Source organism: Gallus gallus, chromosome 4 (assembly GCF_016699485.2).
Source record: "Gallus gallus isolate bGalGal1 chromosome 4, bGalGal1.mat.broiler.GRCg7b, whole genome shotgun sequence".
Taxonomy (NCBI): Eukaryota; Metazoa; Chordata; class Aves; order Galliformes; family Phasianidae; genus Gallus; species Gallus gallus.
In genome coordinates, this window is record NC_052535.1 from 47,697,896 (window position 1) to 47,722,911 (window position 25,016).

The 25,016-nt window shown below is 41.8% G+C and overlaps 1 protein-coding gene and 1 non-coding gene across 30 annotated transcripts in view; both read left to right on the forward strand.

The window, feature by feature from the left end:
• The window catches only part of ADGRL3 (adhesion G protein-coupled receptor L3), a 493,084-nt gene that overhangs the window by 300,454 nt on the left and 167,614 nt on the right, over positions 1–25,016 (forward strand). For 24 of the 29 annotated variants that reach the window (XM_015276460.4, XM_015276462.4, XM_025149811.3 and 21 more), the window contains 2 exons: positions 13,103–13,117; positions 14,883–15,683. In XM_015276460.4, the coding sequence (XP_015131946.2) occupies positions 13,103–13,117; positions 14,883–15,683 (816 nt within the window). The remainder of the gene's footprint in view (positions 1–13,102; positions 13,118–14,882; positions 15,684–25,016) is intronic. The other 5 variants (XM_040699446.2, XM_015276452.4, XM_040699442.2 and 2 more) reach the window with 1 other exon arrangement.
• On the forward strand, positions 19,281–19,372 carry MIR1730 (microRNA 1730). The gene has a single exon (NR_035228.2). It is a non-coding gene; the product is annotated as a microRNA 1730 (primary transcript).

Genomic DNA, 25,016 nt, shown 5'->3' on the forward strand with positions numbered 1-25,016 from the left:
TGTTGGCCTTTTGACTCCCCAAAGCTGACATGTTGGACTTTGTTGGCCAATGACTTTTTTCTTTCTTCCATCCAGTGCATTAATCTCAAAGAGAATGTGGTAACATGCTGAAAGTTCTTAACGTTTTTATAAAAGTAGGGGTTTTTGAAATACCAACCCATTTGAGCTTCTTCTACTAGTCGGGTAGGCTACCCACAACCCCTACCTCAAGGTATTTCTCTTTCCTTCAGGTTATGATGGAGATGCACAGTACCTTAGGCTTTCATAACCTTGTTGATGCCAAACAGTTGACTAAACTTGTTTTGTGTTCTGCCTACATATTATTTAAATTTTATAATGCACAGTAATTGCTGGGATATACACTTTTTTTAGCCCCAAGTGTCATTATAATTTTGTTGTTTTTCTGGTCATCAGAAACTGCTGTCTCTCTCTGAAGGATGGATAAAAACAGGCTGGGTTAGCAACAAACTGTGATGGCTACTAGCTGAGATTCATGTTGTTGCATGGTCTCTGAGTTGTGTTTCTTACCAGTCTTAGCAGCGATGCATCTTAAATTGTTTCACTTTCAATTGTAGCCTGTACAATTGATGTGAGATGTACAGCATCTTCTCACCAGCCATACGTCACCTTTTTCGTGGAATCACACAATGGCTTAGGTTGGAAGGGACCTTAAAGATCACCTTGTTCCATCTCACTGCCATGGACAGGGGTGCCAGAACCAATTGAGCTGGACCAAGACCTGACCCCTTCCCTCCCACCTCCAAGGTTAATTAGGATTTTGATAGGAAGTTGCATCTTCAAAGGCTTCTCCCAGGAGACCAGCTTATGCTATTCATGGGCTTGGGCTACAACATGTTTCCATCAGATCTGTTAGACGAGGCCACCTGCCAACACAGAAGAGACAGATTACAAAGAGAGGAAAGGGCTACGTCCTCATCGCTATCATATCAGCATGGCCCCAACAATGTTCCTTTGGGAATGCCTGGCACTGTGACCATTTGATTCTTGGGTTTTTCCTCATCTAAATTGTCCAAAGCAAAATTTCAAGAGAGGGAGCGTTTACCTAAAGCATGCATAGCGTTGGCGTCTGGCAGCATCCCCTTGACCTCTCAGGGTCTCTCTTAGCCCTGTTTCCTATTTTCAGATTACCAAAAGCTGGGCTGAAAACTGAACCTCGCCCTTAATTCTTTTTCCAGTTTGAAGTTAGCAAGATAAGTAAGTGTTGTTTTACATAAAAACTAAGCCTTTGCAAAGCGGACAGATTTATTGAATTACCTCATAGCAAAATGAGCGTGTTTCATTGTCACATAATTTTTTTTTACCCTAGCGAGACATTTTTTTAATCTATTGTTGCCACGGTGAAAATACTGCATTGGCTATGAAATAGAGAGAGGGCACCACACACTGACCACTCTAATAATGTACACCAGTAAATATTGTGCAAGAGCTCAAGGATCCTAATTTCCGAACATATAATATATTAGAAGTTAAGCTGTTGCAAAAGCACACAAAAGACTTTTCTGAACCTTCATAAATTTGTATGCTTTAAATTAGAAATAAAAAAGTCTCTTTTTTTCATTAATGGGGAAAATGATAGGTCTTAGTGGTGCCTAATATTCAGTTCATTGCATATAGTACCAAATTTCTATGTATTCACTGCATATATTTTATTGCTGTAATTTGTGGCTCTCCCATGCAGAATAATATTTTTACTTCACTGAATATACCAGTGCAAGTTAAAGGTCTCAGATGTATTCCTTTAAAGTGACAGTTCATTCCAGCTAGGTCCCTGCTTTATATCAGAACTTATTCATTAAATAATAAGTATAAAGTATAATGTCATCCTTCTTAGTCCTAGGTTCATACAGTAGGGAGCCAAATCCTGAAACACATAAAGTGCTTTCACTTCATGCTAGGGCTCAGAACACACGTTTGTTACAAACTGCTCTCCATTAATGCATTTACCTGCGTGCTTCATTAAGTCAAAACACTGAAACGCCAGCCTGTCAAAGGTCTGCTTGTGTGGCAGCCTCGCCAGGGGCGGTCTGGCTGCAGCAGCCTTCCCAAGAGCACCATGGGGACCCCACTGGCCCTTGGCTTCATTTCTCCTCCTTCGTCAGCTCTGCAAGTATGTGAGGGCTTTCTGCACGGGTCGGTAGGTAGTGATTAATGAGTCCTTGGCGTGGCAGGGAGATGAGCGAAGCAGAGGAGTAGAAGATGCTTGTGCACAGCAAAAGGAGTGTGTTTTGCTCAGCTGTGGTTTTAGAACACCCTGAAATTCAGTGGAAGAGTTGCTCTGAAGTAGTGCATGTAGTGTTACCTTCTAGCCAGCATCTCTGGACGACACGGTTATGGCTGTCTGTCTCGCACGTATATAGGCATGCATACACCTTCCCCCATCTCCCCAGCACATTAGGAGCAGGAGCTGGGGAAAAGCCATGGAAGCCTGGCCTTTCACCAGAACATGATATCCTCTAAAACATCTACATCCTGGCTTAGGTTTTGTTGACTCTGTATACCAAGAGCTGCAGCAAAAAAGAAAATGAAATGAAGACTGCTAAGCAGCAATACTTGCCTTAGCAATTTGTACATGGGATGTGGGTGTCAGACTATTTACAGCTCTCAGGATTGTTTCTTCAGAGTGTTCTGGGAGTGTGCCTTGAAATGTAATCCATGCCAACACCTTAGTGAGTATATGTGCGTGTGGCATGCTTTGGCTAATTATTTGAATTCTAAAATGTTGGAAGCCACATACGAGTTGGAGTGTGCATGCATGTAGCTTGGATTAATTACTTACACCTGAAAATGCTAGAAGTCATGCCTTGATTCCTTTTCTGCTGGTTCTTTCTTTCTTTAAACGGTACAAGTTGTTAAAATTTGCTGGGCAGATGATAAGTCCTCGTTCTTCTATGGGACCAATTCCCATGGAAGTCCAGTGTCTCCTTTCTCTACTCTTCACTCACTCTCCAAAGCAAATGTGGCAAAATCCCACTTTTCCAGCTACTTCATAGGTGTTCCCCACTTCAGACAGGAGAAAACAAATGTGTTAGTTTATTGCTTCACTTGGTGGATATCCTCTTCTGATTTTGATGGGCATTTTATTACAGCATCCAGTTGGAGACACTTAAGAATAAGTAGTATTGAGAGAAGCAGTTGATGCAAAATCCGTCCTTACAGTTTTCTCGATAGCCAGAAAGGAGTGGTGTTTTACCTACCAAGCATTATTAAAGGAAACTCAGCCATAGCAGCCGGTGTCAGCAATATGCTTCACAATCAAACAAGAAATATGGTAGATACTCAAAGACATGAGATAACTGCCAAGGCTTATTGCAGAGCAAAGAGCTTTTCAAAAAATGTTTTCTCTGAAGAGCATCAGATTTCACTCACTTCTCACAGCACAGACATGCCTTGGCAATCATGATTAGCCTCATTTGGGCCTGTGGAATCCATTATTTTATAGCTAGTCTCGAAGCTGGCAGTATGACAAACAGTTTATTCCTCTTTGGAGAGAAATCTGACCAAAAGACACAGAGCTTTATTTCAGCATTACCCTACCTAAGACATTTTCCCTTCCCGCTCATTGCTTAAGGCAAGATACCTAATGTTTGCCTTGATGGTTCTGTCAGGCTCTTGACATCCCAAATTTATCTTGTTCCTGGATGAGAACAAATCTTTAATGAACTTCAGGCTTTTGTTCCTTTTAAAGTCAGACAAGGAGGGTTTACAATTAATCTGGCTAAGAGAAGATATAAATAGCTATGCAAATAATAATTATTCTGAATTAGCTACATTTGCCCCGTTGCCAAGTGATGTTTCAGTGCTTTTGACATAGCAGGAGGAGGAAGAAATTGGATGATTATCTGGCTTTTTTCACCCAACTCAATTGCAGGTGGACTGGATGACCAAGGGGAATAAGACCTGGACTCCAAATTACTTACAAGAGCTCCCAGGGGTTAGATTGTACCAGGCAAGTTTATTTTTTGACAAAACCGTTTTGCTGTGACATTTTTAACCATTTTGTCAGTCTGTCTCTCTTTGCCCCATTTCTTGGTTCCCCGGGGCTGAGCAAGCAGTACCAAGAACGAGGTACAATGTGTGATCTTGTCCTGAAAAGTTGCATTCAGCAACCTTGGAGGATAAAACCCGGCTACCAGCACCTCTTGCTCCACCTTTATGCGTTCAGAAGCCTCTCTTGATGGAAGGAAGCAACATTTTGGTACTCATTTTGTGCTCTGATGTTTTTTAGAGGAACACGAAACACTCTTGGAAAACACTCAGCTATTTTTATTTTTTTTATTTTTATTTTTTAACGTGGAGCTAGAAGTAATGCACAGTAATGCTTTTTACAGATGAGCTCACAGCCTGAATGTGGTTTAACTCATGCCTCTATTGCAGGGGCCTGATCTCCACCTCTTCCTTTTCTGTTGTTGCAGGGGGCTGGTGGGTGCTTAGCATCAGGCTCTTAATCAACAGCAGTAGCCAGCTGCTGCCAAGTGCTGTGGAGGGCCCACCCCACAGTGCTTACATCCTTTTCTTGATCTAGGCTTTCACCACTTTTCCTCTCCCCTTTCATTTTTTTAATGTATATATTGGTGGTAGGTGCACAGTTGAGCTAGATGATCCTAGAGGTCTTTTCCAACCTTAATGATTCTACGATTGTATGATTCTATGATTATGGGAGAATGATGTCCAGGTGGCTGATTCTGCTGTAATTTAATGGCCGCTCACTCATCTGCTGTCATGCTGGAAACAATAAGAGGCCAACTGCCAATGGAAGTTTGGCTGAAAGACACGTAGCTGTAATTGAATTTCACATAGGATTTGTACAGTCCTTTCTTTCTCTTGTACTAACCTCATCTTGCTGTTTCTTTTTAATTACTGAATTTGAAAGTAAAATCCTTGTGTACCTCAAGTTGAGAGAGTTGCAGTAAATTAAGAAGTTACTACCCATTATTGTATAAACTGGTGGCAGTCATGGGATGTGCAGTCAGCCAGAGGGTCACATCACAAGTCTAGCTTTTCTGCCTCTGATGATGTGCAGTGGCCAGTGTCTGTGGTGCAGACCTGACCTATTTTGCCTGGTTACAGAATCAGTAAGATTGGAAAGGACTACTAAGATCATGTAGTCCGTCCATTATCTCACCCCCACCATACCCACTAACTGTGTCCCTCAGTGCCACTTCTCCATGGTTCTTGTCCAGGGACAGTGACTGCACCACTCCCCTGGGCAGCTTGTTCCTGTTATGTCTTCTCTTCAGACAGCACAGAGAAAATTAAATGATTCACCTCTGATGAAGACAATGACTAACATAAGCAACCTTTTTGTTTCCTGAATGCCTTAGCAGGGATGAATTGGTTTTTGAGATTGCTTTATCTCTAGAATGGCACTCTAGCCATAAAATCTCATTCACAGAAGTGATTTATGCACATTAAAAAATCAGATATTTCTTCTGAAGATGAACCATGAATATAGCAATACTTGCTGCATTTTTTTTCTTCAGTGCAGTATATTTCAGGACTCATTATACCTTAAGTGAATTATCTTTCCTTGAGCAAAAAATATTTACCTCTTGGATAATACATTTAGAAGTGCAGCGCAATCACATTCAGTATCTGCTGAAGCTGATGAAGTGCCTGCTTCTTCAGGGGAGCCAGTCACTGTGACTTCCACCTAGAATAATAACGAGAGGAGAGAGTCAAAGAAAGAGCAGAAATTACTCAGAGAACTTCACGAAATCTGAATGTTGCAGAATCTTACTGATCTCTGCTCCACCAAAGAGCGTAGCTGCTTGCAGGGCTGCATGCATAGCAGCGGCTTTACTGTTTAACCCTAAGGTTCAGAATCCAGAAGCTTCATTGGCTTTCTGCAAGACTGATTCCTTTTATTTTATTTTATTTTATTTTATTTTATTTTATTTTATTTTATTTTATTTTTTACTTAAAAAATATTTAAAGGCGTAACCATTTGTGTTTTTTGGTACCTAAAATGAGGAAATGAAGTCATAATATTTGAATTCCTAGAAGACTGGCCTTGAGGGGATAGTGCCATGAAAAAGCATTTGTTATTTCTTCAGTTTTGGGGAGAGCCCATATGAGCACTAGGGCCTCCGATGCCTGTCATTCATTATACAAATGTCTAACAAAAAGGTGGCTTCTACCCAAGAAGTCCAAAATTTGATCTATAATACACAAAGCAGTTTTGTAGGAAACCATTACTTCTTTCATCTCACGGAAACCTCTGGTGGACAAGAGTTAATGTACATCAGTGGTTTCCTGGGTCCTGAGGACTGTAAGTTATGCTGATGTGTGTTTTAACATGAATAATCCTCAGTATTATTTCAGTGAAAATTCATTAAATGTAGTTATTACGTATTAAGAAGCAGACTGAAAGCACTGACATTTTAAGGAAGCCCAAATTAATGGTTTGAAAGGTTTCACAAATTTATCAGATGAAAATCTAAGAAAAAATACATATATCCATTTATGAAAAACGACAGCTTTGATTTCTGCAAATCTATAGATACCATATTTAAGGATCTAATTTAGGTTGTGGTTTGTGAAAGCGTTTATGGATTATTGACATTTCCAATCTCTGTACTTCACAGCGAAAATAATTAGGAAGTGATATTTTGGGGAACATGTTACATGAAGCCGTTGTAACACAAGGTACCCACAGAGCACTTTAGTTCACTGTTGCCTAGGTATTTATATCAAAAACGTAATTTGGAAGTGAAGCAAGCATTCCCTCCTTTTATTAAATAAAGGATTAGCACTTCATTTGCTGTAAACTGCAAGAATTTCTGGTGTGCAATAAATAATGTTTTTTTTCACAGTCCTATTGGAAGTCATGTATATATAGGACAACCAGGTGATAAGGCCCAGCCAGCACGGGTTTATGAAAGGCAAGTCCTACCTGACTAACCTAATCTCTTTCTGTGGTGAGGGGACTCGTTTATTGGATGAGGGAAAAGCTGTGGATGTTGTCTGCATAGACTCCAGAAAAGCTTTTCCCTCTTGGCTCTGGTGAGGCTGCTCCTTGAATATTATCTTCGGTTTTGGGCCCTTCACTACAAGAAGGACAACGAGGTGCTGGAGCGTGTCCAGAGAAGGGTCGGGAGAACAAGATAGATGAACAGCGACTGAGGGATCGGAGCTTGCTTAGTGTGGAGAAGAGGCTGAAGGAAAATGTCATCACACTATAGCTGCCTGAAAGGAGTCTGCAGGGAGGTGGGTGTCAGCTTCTTTTCTCAGATGACGTGATAGGACGCAAGGAAACAGCCTCAAGTTGTTCCAGGGTAGGGTCAGATTGGATATCTGGGAAAATTTCTTCTTAAAAAGCTGGTGAGACATTGGAACAGGCCATTCAGGGCAGTGGTGGAGTGACCATCCCTGGAGCTATTTAAGAGCTGTGTTGATGTGGTGCTTGGGGACATGGTTTGGTGGCAAACTTTGTAGTGCTAGATGAATGATTGGACTTGGTGGTCTTAAGGGTCTTTTCCAACCGAAATGTCTCTATGATTGCATAATGTGCACATACAGCTGCATACACTGAAGAAGAGGGAAGTTGCCTGTTTACTGAAACCTTAAATGTTCTTGGAAATATAGATAATGTTATAGGCTAAGTGGGACCAACCATTACCAGCATCTAAACCTAAACAAAGTTTAAAACTTAGCTTTCAGAACAGTTTTGGTCTGGAAGAGAACTACAGCAGAAAGGCTGGAAGTTGTGTGGGGTTCTTTCTTAACAGAAATTGGCAGCTGTGAGAAAGTTAATTAACAGCAATAATTGATAAGAATAATCTATTCATTGCTCTGGCTGGAGAATGAAAGTCTGTGTGCTTTACATTCAAGTGTCAAGTTGCTTTTGGGCTGCTAAGCCAGGTAACATTAATAGGGCTTGCTCCCCAAGGGAAGATCCCCCAGGTAACACAGTGGCAGGGCACAAAGCACAATCTGTTATGTATTAAATTTTTGTACCTTGCCAATGGAAGCTAACATTGTTCTTGCTCTGAAAAGTAAGGGAAATGATTTCTAGTAAATTTGTCATGTTGAGGGCAAAGTAAAAGAAGAAAAAAGTGGTAAAATGGAATAAGGTGGCAAAAATGGGAAGATAATAACAGCAATTGTATTTGCAAAATAGAAAACCTACTTCTTCCATTCTCTCTGATTGCTCCTGAGCCAAGACACATGAGAGTTTCTCCTGTTGCACATTAAAACTTTTCACATTAAAAGCTCATATAATAAGTGCTTCACTGGGACAAACAGTATCAGAGCTAAGTACTGTATTGAGGGCAACTTGATGAGAATGAAGGCTTGTGTCTTCTGTAGCTGGAATGGATCCTCTGAAGGGACAGAGACTGAAGACCAACCTGCCATGCACTGTGTTGCTTTCCCTTTACCGAGAGTCAGAGTGTCATCCGACCCTCTGCTAGTTCTAACTTGTTGCTTTAATTCTGCCCATTATTAGGGAGATCAAGGTCCAGGGGCCACGCAGCTGTGTTGCAGTTGATCCCCAGGCTTTTTTTGAAAGGAGTGGCTGGGTGAGACAAATAGTCCTGCCTGCTTTGATGTGTATCTGTGCTGCACAGAGTGAGTTCTGAGCTTGGTTGTGTGGTTCCTTTTGCCCTTTTAATTATATGTTGGGTGAAGAAAACAAAGCAGAGACTAGTCCTTTTGCAGCATTTTGAACTTTGGGTTGCCAAAATGGCCTGTGTCAGGTACATTCTGAGCTAGCTGGCTGACTGTTCTGGCAAACAAAATGAGTGGGGAGTTGTGTGTTCTTACAAAGTACAAGTTCTAAGTACAAATTAATAAAAAGTACCTGTTTTCATTCTCTAGATTTAGATGTATTTATTTTAGAGCAGCTGCTGCAAAGTTCAACTTTCTTATAACTCTGATACCCAAATAGAATCTATGTAACACCAGTGTTTCCCACTGGAACCTCTGTTAGAAACACACACCTACTGGTACTATTTCTCTTCAGCCTCACTGGCTGGGTGCGGAGGTGAGGGACCAGAGAAACAAGTGAGAAGCTGATGGCCCTGCTGTAGTCTGCATGTCCCTCACATGTTGCTCTGCCCTGTGGCTGCTGCATTCCCTCAACCGCTTTTATTAATTCTAGGCACTGGAAAGAGAAACCCAAGACCATTGTCATGATGAGCACTGGCATGAGGGAGCTTCCAGACTTTGCTTTTTCATATTACAATGAGCTCACTGCTTGAGCCTGACTCAACAGGGCTCAGGTACAAATTACATTAAAATTACCATCTTGCACCACGCGTCGTGTGTTGGGACAAGGCACAAAACCAGCGCTGTGTCTTCTGGAGATAGTTTTCCCCAGTACATTCCCTACTATTACACTTTTTGACTTGACCTCCACATGCACCTGGTCAAGATTGTTGGTGGGTGCAAGATGCAGCAGTTAGTCACATCTGGCACAAAGCACCTTCAGCATGACTGAAACGCTGCATCTTAAACTACTAAGGTCAACCTCAAAAACCTGTTTTCAAAGTCCTTCAATTTCATAATTAACTATGAGTTTAATGCTGAGTCTCTGTACATTAAGCTTGATCAGGGAAGGACAGCAACAGGGATAGGATTTCACTTACTCTGCTATTAAACATCTGTCCTGAAAAACAACAGCTGGTAAAACACAGGGCACAACTTTTTATTTACTTTTGCAATTGTATTTGAACTTCCCCCCTACTCAGATCATTTTTATCCAGGAGTTTTCTGCTCATATTGTGGGTTTTAAGTGGTGCCAGAGAGAGGGCTCTCTACAGGACTCTGCCACTGCCATGGCATGTTTGTGCTTTAAATAGTTGAGTGCAACTCAACGTGGTGGTAAGAAAATGAGCAGTTAATGTTGTTCAAGTGTTAATTGTGTTGGAAATTAGGAGTATGTTTTCAGAGCCTCTACCCAGTGGTGCTGAGAGCATTTAATTAATTTGTTTGTGTGATTTCTCCAAACGAGTGGCAGGGAACCTGTTGGATCGCACAGCTCTGGGCACAGCAGGCTATAGCGGCCGATAGTCACATGTTAGACCTGGGTTTTCTTCCATCAGAAGAAATGGGAGAAAGTCAGGGTGCATGGAAGGTCTTGTAACTTCCTGCAGATTCACCGAGGGGTTCTTGATTTCCTTCCAGCCTTTCATGCTTTGGAAGTCAATGGCACCAGCCTGCAAGTGACCTAGGAAATCAAGGTGAAATATCTTTGTTCTGTTCAAATGAATATTGTATCAGTAGTAAGAGCAGAAGATCTCATTGTAAAAGAAATAACTGTAGGTACATGTTTTTATCTTAGATCCCTTTAGGAAGGTAAGGGGCCTCCTGTGCTATAAGGAGCTTTTAAATGCTGCAAACTGGCACTTTTAAGGTATTTTGTCACTGTAGAGATGTAAAATTAACTGTAATCTAGCAAAATTCATTCACTACTGTGTGAAGACAGATTTGCGGTGATGTTTTGCATAACTGATGTGATAATTGGACCCCAATTCGAACCTTCCTTTTGATACAATTCAACAAGTTAAACCCTTCGAGCTTCTCTTGCAACCTGTTTGAATAATACGATGTTGTCCCCAGTATAAGCAGAGGAATTAGTGAAATTCAAAAGCATTAAGTCTTCAGTCAGCAGGAGGAAAGTATGTATTTGGAATGCATACAATGGAAAGCATCAAGAGCACCATGCAGGAGCTCACCAGAACATGCACAATATCCGGAATTATAACAGAACTGGGTATGGCACTGGCCACTAATAACATGTGCAAGCTATTCAGGATAAGGGTAATCAGTGCTTCGGGTCACTCAGCTCAGCTGGTCACGAATACATTATCTCCCGCAGAAGCTTCCCTCTTCCTCCCTTACAACATTACATAGTTGTTGGAGTGCATTACAAAAGCTTTTGCTCATCTTGAAACGTAAATTACTGCCTTCTCCACTGCCAGAGGTACAGCAGGACATCAGACCAGAAGAATCAGTGTTCTTGTGTGAAGGCATATATTGGAAGGGGTGTCACGTTACTTTTCTTGCTTTTGCAAGGGAAATTTAATGTTTTTATTAATACCTTATATCCACAGCCTGAGACACGGAGAGCAATTGCTGTGTGAGTTTCTCCAGTTGCTTGGTCTGGTACCTCTTAGTCCTGCCGGCTTTATCCCTTGCAAAATCAGGTACTTGCACTGAAGTGTTGTCTCTGCTCACTAGAGCCCTGGCAGCCACATGGTGAAAACATTTACCTTTAACCTCAACCTGCTGTAAGATAGAAAAGAGCCTGAATCAAAGCCCAGGTGAAAAGGCTGTCTAAGCTTGGAAATGTTCGTTCTGGGAGCTGCTGTTACATAGCTGGCTCTGGACATGCATCTCTGCACATGGAGAAGTGTAGACCCTCATGTCTAGCCAGTGCATTTGCAGTCTCACCCTGAAATCGTTCAGCCTGTTGATCTTCCATTTAGACTGCAGTTTCCCATCCAAATGAATGAGACTTCTGAACACGGGGGATTTGCAGTCACAGCACCAGAGGACAGTCATTTGGCAAGTGTCTCGGTCTGGAAAAGGATGGAGCGAGCTCTGGGCAAGCAAAAACAAAGCACGTGTGCATACCTTTACATTCCTGTCTCGCTTCTCTGAACAGAGATCTCTCAGCTGTCAAAACCATACTGTTTTACTGGCAAGTTCTCGCTTCTCCCTTGGTGATATTTCATGGGCCCTGTCTTCTCCTATTCCTTCAGGGAAGAGGCCCTGCAGAACCGGCAAACCTGAGGGCGGGGAGTGCAGGAGGTGTTTGGGCCCTGCTTTCCCGTTGCCATATTTTGAGTTTTCAGAGAAGCCCTGAGTGCTGCCGCACAAAACACATCACAACCAGCAAACACAGGAGCTGTATCTGGATGTTTCAGTATGTTGGCACATGCTTTTCTGTGTGTCCCTTGAAAGAGAGGCAGGTGCACAGAAAAGAGAGCTGCACGGTTCATATTGGCAGCATGGCTCTTGAGCTAGCACAGGACAGGCTTGTGCTACAGGGATCCAAGGAGTGCCAGCTCCTTGCTGACCCTACAGCAGCATCCTGCCCTGAGTGGCTCAGCCGAACACTGAGCAGAGGCAGACAGGACCCTGATCCTGCTAGGATAGCTGTGCTCAGCTGCTGCTGCTGCAGCCACAGTGGGCTGTGAAAAGAAGGGATTGGTGTCTCACCCACAGGAGGCCTGTGGGTGAGGGCCCCCAGAGACTCCTTGTTAGCTATAGGAGCTGTAACTGAGCATTTAGTGATTAATACATGCACTGTATTTATTTATCCTGTCTGCAAGGGGCTTTCTCCAAAGGGACACAGCCTCTTCAGCAGCTTTATTATGGGTGGTTAATAATTCACATAAAAACATCCTGCAGGTTGTGGGGTTGGACATTTTAAAGAATGCTTAGATATTTTAACTCATTAGCATTACAAGTTTTTGGACTCTCATTGACAGTCATGTAAGTATTACAATATTTAGAATGTTTCTTTTTTCTCTGAGTCGTACTGAAGCTTGTTTCTCTGAGACATGAGATGAGATTCTGCAAATGTCTATGAATGTGTTCCATTTGACTATCTAAGCTCTCTATAAGTTTCATAAGGAAATGTTCTCCTGCTCAATAAAGTAGGCATCTCTACCTTACAGGATTTTGGCAAAATATATGACGACGTATATTTCATAAAATTTCTCCCTGGAAGAATTCATTCTATACATAAATCTGGATCAGTCGTATTTCAGAGTACGGGTATTTCATTTTGTTCCATGAACATGGTCCAAGGCTGCTGCTACTGTGGTATCTCAGAGTGCTTAGGGAGCTTGGTATGTCTCAAGTGTTGGTTTTCTTCCTTTTAAAGGCTTTTGTAAAGTGAAATTATGTCTGTATTTTCTCCAGCTTGTCTGCATGTTATCCAGTGTATAAGAGAGGAAAAGCTTTAAATATATCTATATATAAAAATGTTCACATACTGTAGTAGTATCTGAAGTAAATTATTTAATCTTCCTTTTCATGTGAAAGAGGTTAAGAAAAGTACCTGGCCAATACAGTACCATTAATCTATTCTCTTTTCTCCTTTCTCTCTTTACTTCTCTCTCTACAATAGAAGTGGAGCAAAAAGGTAATTAAATACCTTTCAAATTATATATATATTACTTATGTGTAGGCTAAGTTATTTAACAGTTTAACGTTTTAGTTGAAATACTTTGTCATTAATTCTCACTACTTTTTTTGTTAAAGTTTATTTAGTCTCTCTGCTGCTCAACTTCATGAGATAACTCATTTTTGCTGAAAAGTTTTACCGGTACCACTTTCTTTCATTAAATTTCTATTCAACGGTTTAGATAATTCACTTTTCTCCTGCCCCAAAGAATTTGGAAAGCACGCGCACGTATGTATGTGCATAAGTATATCTAATTATGCCGCAAAAGCCTTTTAGAAATGGCACCCCTTTGTCAGCTACTTGCGGTGGTTTCTGAGACTCCAGTAAGGCAATGTGCTTTTACACCAGCTGCTAAATCTGATTTTCCTCCTGTTTCCCTCTCCAGAGGATATTACCAATTTCTGAATTTCAGAAAATAATTGGTTACACTCCAAGTGGGGAGCACAAATGCAGGATCCCATCTGCCAGCTCTGTGCTACCAGAAACTTGGGTGGGATGCCTCTCTGCAGCTCTCCACTGCATCTCTCGTCCTGGTGGTTATTTGAGTTCCTGAAGATCGGCATTGCAAATAACCGGCAAATATTCTCCCCCTGAAGCATGTGCAGCCCTCCGGGTCAGAGGATGCTGAGGTGCACAGTGAAGGCCGACAAGCCTGATTCTCTCTGCACATCCCTCCCGCGCCCCTTTTGTCTCCCCATGCAGCCGGCCAGACTCTCGGCATTGGCATTCCTGGGATGCCAGCATCAGCCGGGCAGTGCTGACCTCTTCCCGAGCCCTGGGTGTGCCCCGGCCATCCCCCTCATCCCCCCAGAAGTCTGAGCAGCAAAGCACCCCAGTTAGTCAAACCGCTCCTCTGTGCTCCTCTCATGTAACAATAGAAGGTATATGTTTTTAAGTTATGAGTTACTACTATATTTAACAGGACATTTTTTAACTGATTAAAATCTAGACCTCGGGTTCCTTTGCAGTGGAACTCTCCAGTTCTTTTCCTTCCTTCTCTCCTTTCTTTCTTCCTTTCTTCCTTCCTTTTCCTTTCAGCCTTCATACATCATTCATTTTTAATTGTGTGGACTGCATGTTTCGTGTGTCCTGTAGCAGCTTCAGAAGCCTCATTTCTAGTTCCACTACTGGTCTGTAGCTGGGTATTCCCTCCTGCTCCCTTTGCTTTAAATGCTCTTCTGAGTTGCTAAGGGATTCGCCTCTGCTTTGCTATTGGTACCCTTTAAATATTTAATATCACTTGGGCCATAAGGATGGGAATTTCTTTCTCTTATTTCCATTTCTAGGCCACTCTGCAGTGGGCTGTTCAAAATAACTATGTGGAATAATTCCCCAGGAGTTTACCCCTTCACCTAGTAGGTACAGATTCACTGCAGAATGTAATCTGGAAATACAAACCCAGAAATCCTTTGGGGGCACATACTCATTTCAGAGTTTACAAAGGCGAGCGGTCCAAGTAAGTACACCTGTAAAAATAGATTTGAAAAGTAATAAGAAAATGAGCCAAAGTTGATAGAAAAAACAGAACAACAATCAATTTGGTGGAGCAAGTCTTGTTCTAGAGGCTTGGCCAGCAGGATGGCTGGTCTCCAGTTACAGGGCATTGCTCTGACCTCGAGTGTCCTCTGCTGCAGAACTGCAGACTATTTAGAAGTTTGGTCCAACCACCTCCAGAGTCTCATTAACTTTGTTTTTTGTTTTAAATTCTTTCCCCCTCCAACAGTTTTCCTTTGCCCTGGACTGCTGAAAGGAGTATACCAGAGCGAACACCTGTTTGAATCCGACCACCAGTCTGGTGCCTGGTGCAAAGACCCGCTGCAGGCATCTGACAAGATCTACTACATGCCCTGGACGCCTTATCGGACAGACACACTGACGGAGTACTCGTCCAAGGATGACTTCATCGCTGGGAGGCCGACCACGACCTACAAACTCCCTCACCGAGTGGACGGCACAGGGTTTGTGGTGTACGACGGGGCTTTGTTCTTCAACAAGGAGCGAACCCGAAATATAGTCAAGTTTGACTTGCGGACAAGGATAAAAAGTGGGGAGGCTATCATAGCTAATGCAAATTACCATGACACCTCTCCCTACCGCTGGGGAGGCAAGTCTGATATAGACCTGGCCGTGGATGAGAATGGGCTATGGGTTATCTATGCAACAGAACAAAATAATGGCAAAATAGTCATTAGCCAGTTAAACCCTTATACATTAAGGATTGAAGGGACGTGGGATACTGCCTATGACAAGAGGTCAGCTTCTAACGCTTTTATGATCTGTGGGATTTTATATGTGGTCAAGTCTGTGTATGAAGATGATGACAATGAAGCCACGGGGAATAAAATAGACTACATATATAACACTGACCAAAGCAAGGATAGCATGGTGGATGTGCCCTTTCCAAACTCCTATCAGTACATTGCTGCTGTGGATTATAATCCCCGGGACAACCTTCTTTACGTATGGAACAACTATCACGTAGTGAAGTATTCCTTGGATTTTGGCCCGCTGGACAGCAGAGCAGGTAAGGGTTTTAATACTGAGCCAAAATCTGAACTGGGATTTCTATTTTTCTCACAAATTGGGTGTGAAATTGAAATATGCTCCTGTGTTAATGATCTGCATGTGTTTGTAAATTAAGCCCTACCGCAATACCTATGATGGATGTTCAGACATTAATACATGCAGAATATATATTTTTAATATCTTAGTACGAAATGAAATAGAGAAAGGGGTATGCTACCCATAACTAACCTGAAACAGTCTCCAAATGTCCGTGCTTTTTTTCACATCACAGGAATAGCAACACTATTTTCTTCTTAATTGAATTTTGCTCCATACATAAGATCATCACCCCTTCTGCAGGAATTTTGGCAAAACAAAGCATGGAAGACGCTGTCGATTCAAACAGCATGGGATAAATTGTAGGCCAGTTTAGATGAGTTAGCCATTAAGATGAGGAAGTGTGGGCCTTTTACAGAAGCCACCAGTTATTGTGAATGTGAGCACCCATAAGTGCAGGTCTAGAATCAGGAGAGGAACTGATAACAAAATATTCCAAATTGTTGATTGCTTTCATTTCTTTGAAGTTGCTCTTTTTTTCAAAGCATTTAGTTCAAGTCTATGTTGTACCATACTTTCTCTAAGAGAGGAATATCCATCCTATCCATCCTCAGAGGATGTCCAGCTTTTCTGTTTTTTAGTGTCAGAAATTATACTGTTAATTACTTACTTGGGTTACAGTCTCTTAAGATTGCCATCTTCATCTTTTTGCAAGTATTGCATTCACAGTTGCCACTTGACTAGTAACATAACTTACACTAACTATGGTCATACTTGCTTGATGGTGCAAGAATTCCCAAACTGTGCTACACCTTTTACAAATGGGTACTGCTGTACCTAAACTATTTTAGTCAGTTATCAGAAATTTCCTGTGAAGGACCATGTCTTTAGAGATGCTGAAAAAGAAATGAGAAAGATGGAAGTAAGATAACTTAGATAGTAAACTAGATGATTAGTAGTTATTTCCCAAATATTCTTTTTTGATGATGAGAAAGACTAAGAGGCAGAAGAGTGGATTCAGATTGCCAAAAGTGGAGTAGAGATGTTTTTGTTGATGAGCTCTTATTTTCCTCTGTGCAGCCTGTCAAACACATTTTAAAAAGAGATGCTGAAAGAAACTGAGGATATTAAAATCTGGGGAGAAGTGGAATAGAGGTAGTAATCGAGCAATGAATTTCCAATTTTGATACAAAAATGTAAGGAAGACAAGAAGGATTTCTTGAAGAACCAAATGAACGAGCCTGAGTAACTATTAAGGGAAGAGCAGGGATCCTTTCAGTGATGTTGACCTCTGCAAGATCTAAAATGAGCAAGAAATGAAGTAACACTTTTCATTCTCCCAACTTAATGATGAGCATGTACTTTCTGAGTGGTGGAGTGAAGCAGAGCAATTTGTGAGTTATTGGTTATCCCTAAGGAGTGAAAATCAATTCCATCCCTCCTATTTCACAGTATTTCTCTCTTTTTCAGTGATTCATTTACAGGTATTACAGTGGACTCTCTGCTGCCTCTTTTTCATGTAGTGACTGTTTTCAGTAATAGCATCTTTAACAAAAACAAAAACAAAAAAAGCCATTTTTAATGAAAAACTCAAATTTTGCACTTTTTTTTTTTTTTTTTTTTTTGGTGAGAAAATGAAGTACATTCCCATCCCATCCCATTTTCCTAGCAGAGTCTAAGCTAAGGAGATGGGAGAGCAGACGAAAATCTTGTAGAGGGCTGGGAATGTCTTAGGCATAAGATTTTGAGTTATTCCCGTGTCATGCTGTTTGGGTGGGATTTGAAGTCCCTTTGATTCCACCAGTATTTGGGTGGGAATTTAAAACCCACCATCCTCTAAAATGGAAAGTTGAAATAGGTTTTGGCTTTGGATGTTGGAAAAAGAGGGTTAAGTTGATGTCAGGGAATCTGGTAAGCCTTCTCTGATGTCCCTTTTGTGCACTTTTGATAGCTTTGCAATGTGGACACAAAGCTGAATTTTACATGTATTTTTTTTCTCTGAAAATTGCTGAGATTGACAGAACTTCACTGGTGTCCCTTTACCTCACTGCTGTATGGGTTTGCAGGACTTTTGTAAGAAGGCTGCTCTGACAGAAAGTGAAATCCTTGATTTGACAGCTCAAATGGGTCTGAGGCACTTCAAAGCAAAGGAGAATGAATTTGCAGAGGGAGTTCAGTGCTCCATTACCTGCACAGCCTGATTAAGGGGAACATCATTTTACTACTTAGTCAAATGAAAGCACTGGTTTTGAGTTGGATAGGGGAGCAAACGCTTGCTCAACACTTAATTATTTTGAGAAGAGAGAGGCTGGTGGACAGGATCTGTGTGACTCTTTCTCATAGAATCATTAAGGTTGGACAAGAACTCTAAAGTCATTCAGTCCAACCACCAATCCATCCCCACCATGCCCACATCTCCATGTTTCCTCAACACCTCCAGGGCTGGTGACTTCACTACCACCCTGGGCAGCCTCTGTCAATGCATCACCACTCTTTTTCTGAGAAGAATTTTTTCCTAAAATCCAACCTGAATCTCCCCTTCAGGATCCAATGAAACACACTTTTTGGCTAATGTGAAATTTCATGCTGAATTTCTTTCTATTTAAGTACCATACATATAAATATGTGGCTGGATTAAACCTTTCATGACTCCTCCAACAAAGAGCAGAACGGGAGCCTGTGTAACACTGGGAAAGCAGTGAAAACTTAGGACATATTTTTAGATTCCTTTTTTAAGTTATTTTCACAAAGAGTGGATTGTTGATATGTTTTTCCCTTCTCTTTCAAAATTGCTATCATTTTGCAGTTCCTTTAGAAAGGTGACGTTCAAAGAGAAAATGCATTTTGAAGCTATTTTCTATAGCTTTACAGCTTGAGTAGCAAAATATGTAAACAATATCTGCTTAATTAGAAAATAAAAGATTGTAAAATTGATGGGTCAAGCAAATTGGTTGTTAAAAAGCAATTAAAGGTGAAGTTTTAAAAACAGAGCTCTTAAAACCAAAAATTGATTGTTACAAGAAAAGTAATGTATTTAGCAACCTAAGTAGCCAGTTAACGTATTTGAAACATATTTGAAATCTCTACTATCATACATTTCAAGGATATGGGAAATAAAAAACAGGTGCTGGAGGCTCCAGATCACTTAGACTGAAACATTTTCAGTCTTTTCCCAGATCATCCAGGGAAAACAGGAGGCAGGAGTCTTTTATCTTATAGGAAAGGCAGGAATCATATCCTCTCACTCTTCACAGTGATTAAACATTTTCTGTGGGTTTTAATTAAAGGTCTATTTGTGCAGGTAGATTTGGTACACATTTGAGATCTTCACTGTCATAGAGCTTTCCCAGGCCATTGTTTGAAAAAAAAAAAAAAGGGCTTTTACATCTCACTGTAAATGAGTATTAAAAGCTGGAGTTTCTGTGCTTAGCTTCAGTATCAGCCCCCTCAGCAGGGCACACACATTCCATTCTCTGGGCAGCTGCAGTAAGCTCTCTTGGTAAATTGGCACCAGGATGAGGACACCACTTGCACGTCCTGGCAGCAACACACAGTGACACAGAGCTGTTTGCAGGCACACAGCTAACAGAGGTGGAACCTTGGGGAGAAAAGTGCTGCAAGGCCATGGCTGTTTGCTGCTGGTAAAGCTCTTCTCAGGCTACTGGCTGTTCCCTGTGGCAGGATGGAAAATACAGACATCCTGCTTTTGAAGAGATACTCTGTTTTTCCCATGTAAGTTCTGTTCAGGAGACCCTGGAAATGTGATATTGGCTGCTAATGGATGTATGATGTTAATAAATAAATGCGCCCTATCTGTAAGGAAGATAGTGACTTGATATACGACTTGTAATGCAGCCTCTTTGCACTTAAGTGGCTTTCCTATACTGCATATTAACCCTGCGGACTGCCAGCCTGGTGATGAAATGTGATACGAAGCTCCCATCCGTATCTGCGATACTTTAAAAACCTCAGAGGGTGCCCATCAAACTTTCCATCCTTCACGTTTGCCTTCAGTATCTCAGGATGCTCTCTTGACATGTGACTGCATCCATTTTATTCAGTAAGGGTGGTGGTTTCTTCTCCTAAAGCAGTTTTACAATGCAGATAAGGTGAACCCTCTGTCCTTATAATATGCTAATTAAGTGCATTTGTGTCTTGGGTAAAAGATGTGGCGGGATGGTGATGAATAAGAACTTTAAACACATATGACACCTCGTTAAAATGTAATTTTCACATCATAAATCTGAGGCCTTTACTTTGACAGCTGAGTAATGTGGATAGTGGGCAGAGGATCTTGAACGTTTCAAAGCTGTCACGTGCTAATAGGTAGCTGGAAGAGGCTTCCTGTGCTGCTTGCCTTTAATGCCACTCAGCCCTGCCTGGGAAATGCATCACAAGGGCTGCCCAATCTTAAATCCCACTTGTGCACAGGATATGAATTGCTATTGCTCCATGATCCCATTGCGATAAGACATGCTTAGCATCTCGGAAGATTCGGGCTGCATTTTAAAAGGCCAGCTGAGCTTTTCTGATGAGCGGCTTCTCCTGGCAGACAGGGAACAGTTTTGGGGAGCTGCTGAGTGTTTAATTGCAGCTTCTCCTGTGTTTTTATTTTCCAGTTGCTTTCCTCCCATCTAGGAGCATCCCCCAGCTCTCTCGCTCCTGTTCCTCTTCGTTGCTTACAGTGACAGCTGCTGGCTGCACAGTGATGCTGGAAGTTTGCAGAGATCAGCCCTCACTTTCAGCAGCCTTTGCTAACTCACGTTGTGAACTGGAGTCCTGGCTTTTATCATCCAATATTTGCCCATATATGCCTGTCACATCTATTCTATAAATATTTCAGTCTCCTTTTTGCTATTCATGATAGAAAGATGTAGCTAAGTATGGAGGCAAAGAAAGCAACATGGGGACACTACATTTTTTCTAACAAAGCTGGCATCTCAACCTATGTTAGTTGGCCAGCCAGTACACCAGGCTTAGAAGGAGAGGAGGGTGTTTCACTTAACTGGGGTACATGGGGATCCAGAAGGGCATGAGTCACATTTGTTCACCAGTTTGAGGCCTGAGCTATCTGTTCATTTTTGTCCTTTTTAATTTTTTTTCCCCTTTATAAAGCAGTACTTGATTAAAAAATAGCAAAGTATCATACCACTGGATGCTTTTCAAAAAGCAATGTTTGCCCATGGCCCGAAAATTGAGTTCTTTACCTTCTCATAAAAAAATAAAAAATAAAAAAAAACTTACCCTAAAAGGCAAGATTTCTCAGCTTCAAAACCTTCTCTTTCTGGAAAAAAAAAATCATAAATATTAATGCTGTTTGTTTAACACAACGAGAGTATCTTCAGTGCCTCTCCAGTAGCGACAGATATATGGTTGCTCCCTCCTCCTAAATAAAAGTGGAACAGGAGAGAGCCCGTCCAGAGCAGCTCTTGTGTGCCTATGTAAGCCAGCCTAGGAAGATGGCACAGCAGGCTTAACCCTTCAGGGAGCAACACTGGGCTGCTGATGTGCCTCTTTGGAGATCAGCTGTCCCTGTTGCAAACCAAATGTGAATTTTTCGTGAAATCTGCAGGCAAGTCACACCCCTTAGTCCCCGTAGGCCAGGAAACACAGGCATGCAAGCTGGGCTTTGTGGCTGAGCTGATGGCTTGATGTAGGGGAAGGGCAGCGAGAGACAAATGATGAAGCGAAACTTCACTTTCAAGCTTCAAAACAAAAGGAGGCTGGTGATTTTTGCACTTCATAATCCTGTCAAACACCAGGAGGGGGAAAGCATGTTGCCAAGAATACGTCTGAGAAGCCGAAGCGGCTGTTGTGGCAGGAAGCATAGGATGTACTGTGGCAGATAGTGGGGTGATAGCAGAGAGAAAGAGACATTAACTGTGGATGAAGGATAGCAGCTTTCCTCTTCTGCGGTGAGCTGCTCTGCTTCAGGACTCAGCCTGGAGCTGAAATTAATTGTCCTTTCATTAAGTTTGAGACCACCGGGTTATTGCATTGTCATCCGCCACAGCTTCTCTGTCTGATGAAAATCCTCTGCACCAAACCCAGTTATGTCAGGGGAAAGTGTGGGTTGGAGCTGTGTGCCAGAAGCGACATGGAGCAAACAACTGAGGCAGCTTTTGCAGGAGGAAGGGACTGCATTGTGTACCAGAGAAACTTTGGGAGAGTTAGAGATTTACATCTGGTTTTTAGCAACAAATGCATGATGTAGCCCTTGGTCAACAGGTTTCTCTGCTTTGTCTGTGAGGAAGGAGGTCTGTGCATGGTGGGGGAGGTTCAAATTCCAGGGTATTCCATTCTTGAGCTATCACATTTGCCATCTCCTCTCCTCTCATTCTAAAAGAGGATTATAATCTGCCAGGCTTCTTCTCAAGGAAATACCCTCTCAACCTACGTGATATTTTTGCACTTAATTCCTCATGGCTTGCACCATGGCATGCAAACATTCTGTGCTTCCAGCAGCTCTGCTCTGGTGTGGCTACAGAGCCACTAACCTGGCTCGGCATGGAGACATGGCTCCTTATTTCGTGGTTGGATTAGTTTATCTTCGTGGTCTTTTCCAATCTTAATGATTCTGTGATTCTATGTGGCACCTTGAGGTTTTGCTACTGTTCTTTTTCCATGATCAGCCTTTTTCCTGCTCCCCACTGAAAATACCTCCACCATGGCTCTCTTTGCATGTCTGCCACTGATTGTGTTTGTTCTGAAAATGAATACTGTAATATTTTTAGCGCCACTTATTAAGACTCGTCTCTTGAAGCCTTGTTCAACATTTCTAATTAACTTCTTCAATGCTGCCAGTGCTCTGCAGTGCTGCCATGCCAGCTTTTCTTTTCTCTTCTTAACTAATAAGACTGATGAAGGGATCACAGAATCATTAAGGTTGGAAAAGACCACTAAGATCATCTAGTCTAGCCATCAACCCATCACCACTGTGTCCACTATTCATGGATGACCTGATCTTTTCTGTTTGGAGTCAAAGCAAGCAGAGAATGCACTGTGTACTCTTCAGACTGCTTGTCTTGACACTCAGAGAGGAGTAAACCACAAAATTACTGAACTTTTACAAAAGGCTTTACAGAGTCCCTTGACTCCAGGAAGCTGTGCAACTCCTCATCCTTCTGATGTGACAGCAAGTAAGTTTCCAAACACTTAAAGCACAATTGTAGGTACAAAAAGTACCCAAAATATATGTGAGGAACGGAAAGGTCAGCCTTACCCTCAGAAATCTGGCTGAACTCTCATGGTAGAGTCGGATTACTGGATTGATTGTAGAAAAAACTATGAATTTAGGTTGAACGTGCAGAAGTTTTGTTAGGTAGTTTGTAGATCTCTGCATTTTTTGGAGAAATGGGACCAGCCATGAAGGGCTGTGAAATGCTAGTCAGCAATGCTGTCAACAGCCTGACATGGGAAGATTGGCAAAGCCTAGAAAAAAGGAGATAAAGTACATTTTGAAGCACACCTTCTTGAAGTGCGTTTTGGCACAGTGACTACGTTAAGTCAAGAGACTTGGTAATGAAGAAGGGAAGAGTAAAACAGCGTCCATTTGTTTTGGGTGAGCAGTCTGCCAGGCGAGTAGGGGTGAAGGTTAATACAAAAAAAAAAAAAAAAAAAAAAAAGGTTTCTGGGACAAAATCCCTAAGCTCTTGCAGTGCCATTATTCAGCCAAATCCTCTGAAGCTGGTGTGAGTGTGGGCTTGGGCTTCAGGAGTGAGAAGGAATTGCACTTTGTCATTGAAAGGCTTTTTAGCCACCTGATTTGTGTCAAAAGCACCAGAGGAGGATAGTATAAATTGTAACTGAAACAAACAGTGACTGTCCACATACATTGAAGTCACAGTATCTGTCCTACATTTTTATGTTGAAAAGGTTTTTTTCAAGGGTATGCTCATGATTGCGGGGCAAAGCAGATGATGAAGGCTTAGTTGAAAGAGATGTGTCCATTAAAACAACATAGCCATTGTTCTCCATAACAGGATTTCTTCACTGTAACAGGATTTTTGCTTGATTAAAATGCGCTGAGAGGAAACAGGTCTTAAGGCAAATTTCACTGAAAGATAGGATTCAGTTTAAAAGGACTGGCACTGAATAAGCAAAATGGGTGTTTCATGTTACAAACCTGCTAGGTTCTGTATTCTCACCCAGTACTGGCTGCTTCAGTCTCAGAAGGAGTTGGGGGAAAGGTAGAAAAGAAATATCAGAAATGAAAACTACTGAAGTTATGCACTGGTCATGAGAGGAGATGGGAAAATCAGCTGCCTTTATCCCAGTCTGAGCATGCTTACTGGTGTGCCATTCATGCTTGCTTCAAATAGCTGGAATAAATTAGCACAGCTCCTGGAGATGCCACGCATCGGGCAGCTCTGCAATGCTTTGCATCTGTTGGTGTTTTAAGATGGACATGGGGAAAGGGTCAAGGAAGGGTTTAGTAGTACTGAGAAAGAGAAAATATAAAGAAGGCAACAAATATAGATGTGTCAGCAGAGACAAGGAAATTCTTTGTGATTTTGCAGCGCCTTCCCAACATTCTGTGTGAAGAGGAACTTTTGTGAGCTTCCATGTATTGGCCTCACATTCATTTGTCTCCCTGACTGCATTAACTTATTTCATCTCTCTCAAGCATGCATGAAGGATGCTGAGGATAGCCAGGATGGATCAGCTTGAACTCACGTGCTGTTTGGAGCTCTTGTACTGCTGAATTAAGTAAAGGACCAGTAATGGTGGTGTGAGTGCTGGGGTTCCAGCAAGGAGGGCAGCATGAAAAAGAAAATGAGGGGATTTTTTTTAAGTAGTAATATGTATTTGCTTAACTGTAGCATATGTGCACAGCGCAGGGACCCTTGCTAACAGCAATGGATATTTTTTGGCTCTCTACGTCTAAGCACATGATTTTCTCACTGGACAGTGACTGCCAAGTATTGTATTACTGCAGTATTATTTTACTTGTTATTTACAAGGAATATCCTTGGAGCCCCTGGAAAGGCTTTATTGGTAAAAGTGCTGTTGTCCTCAGCACGGCAAGGATCTGGACGAGTGAGGAATGCCAGCAACCGAAATACAAGCCAAGGTGGAAAGTGCTCAGGAAAGTTTCTGATGTATTCACACTGCTTAAGATGCAGATTCATCCAATATTGAGTTGGGAGAGGTGCCTCTACTTGGTGTCTTGCTTGCAAACAAAAGCTCTCTTTGCAGATAAATGACAAAAACCTCCTCCTGAGCTCCTAAATGAAGCTTTTGGGTAGCCTAAAACTGGATAGTCAGAACGTGGTGTGTTGTGCAAGGCTGCTGT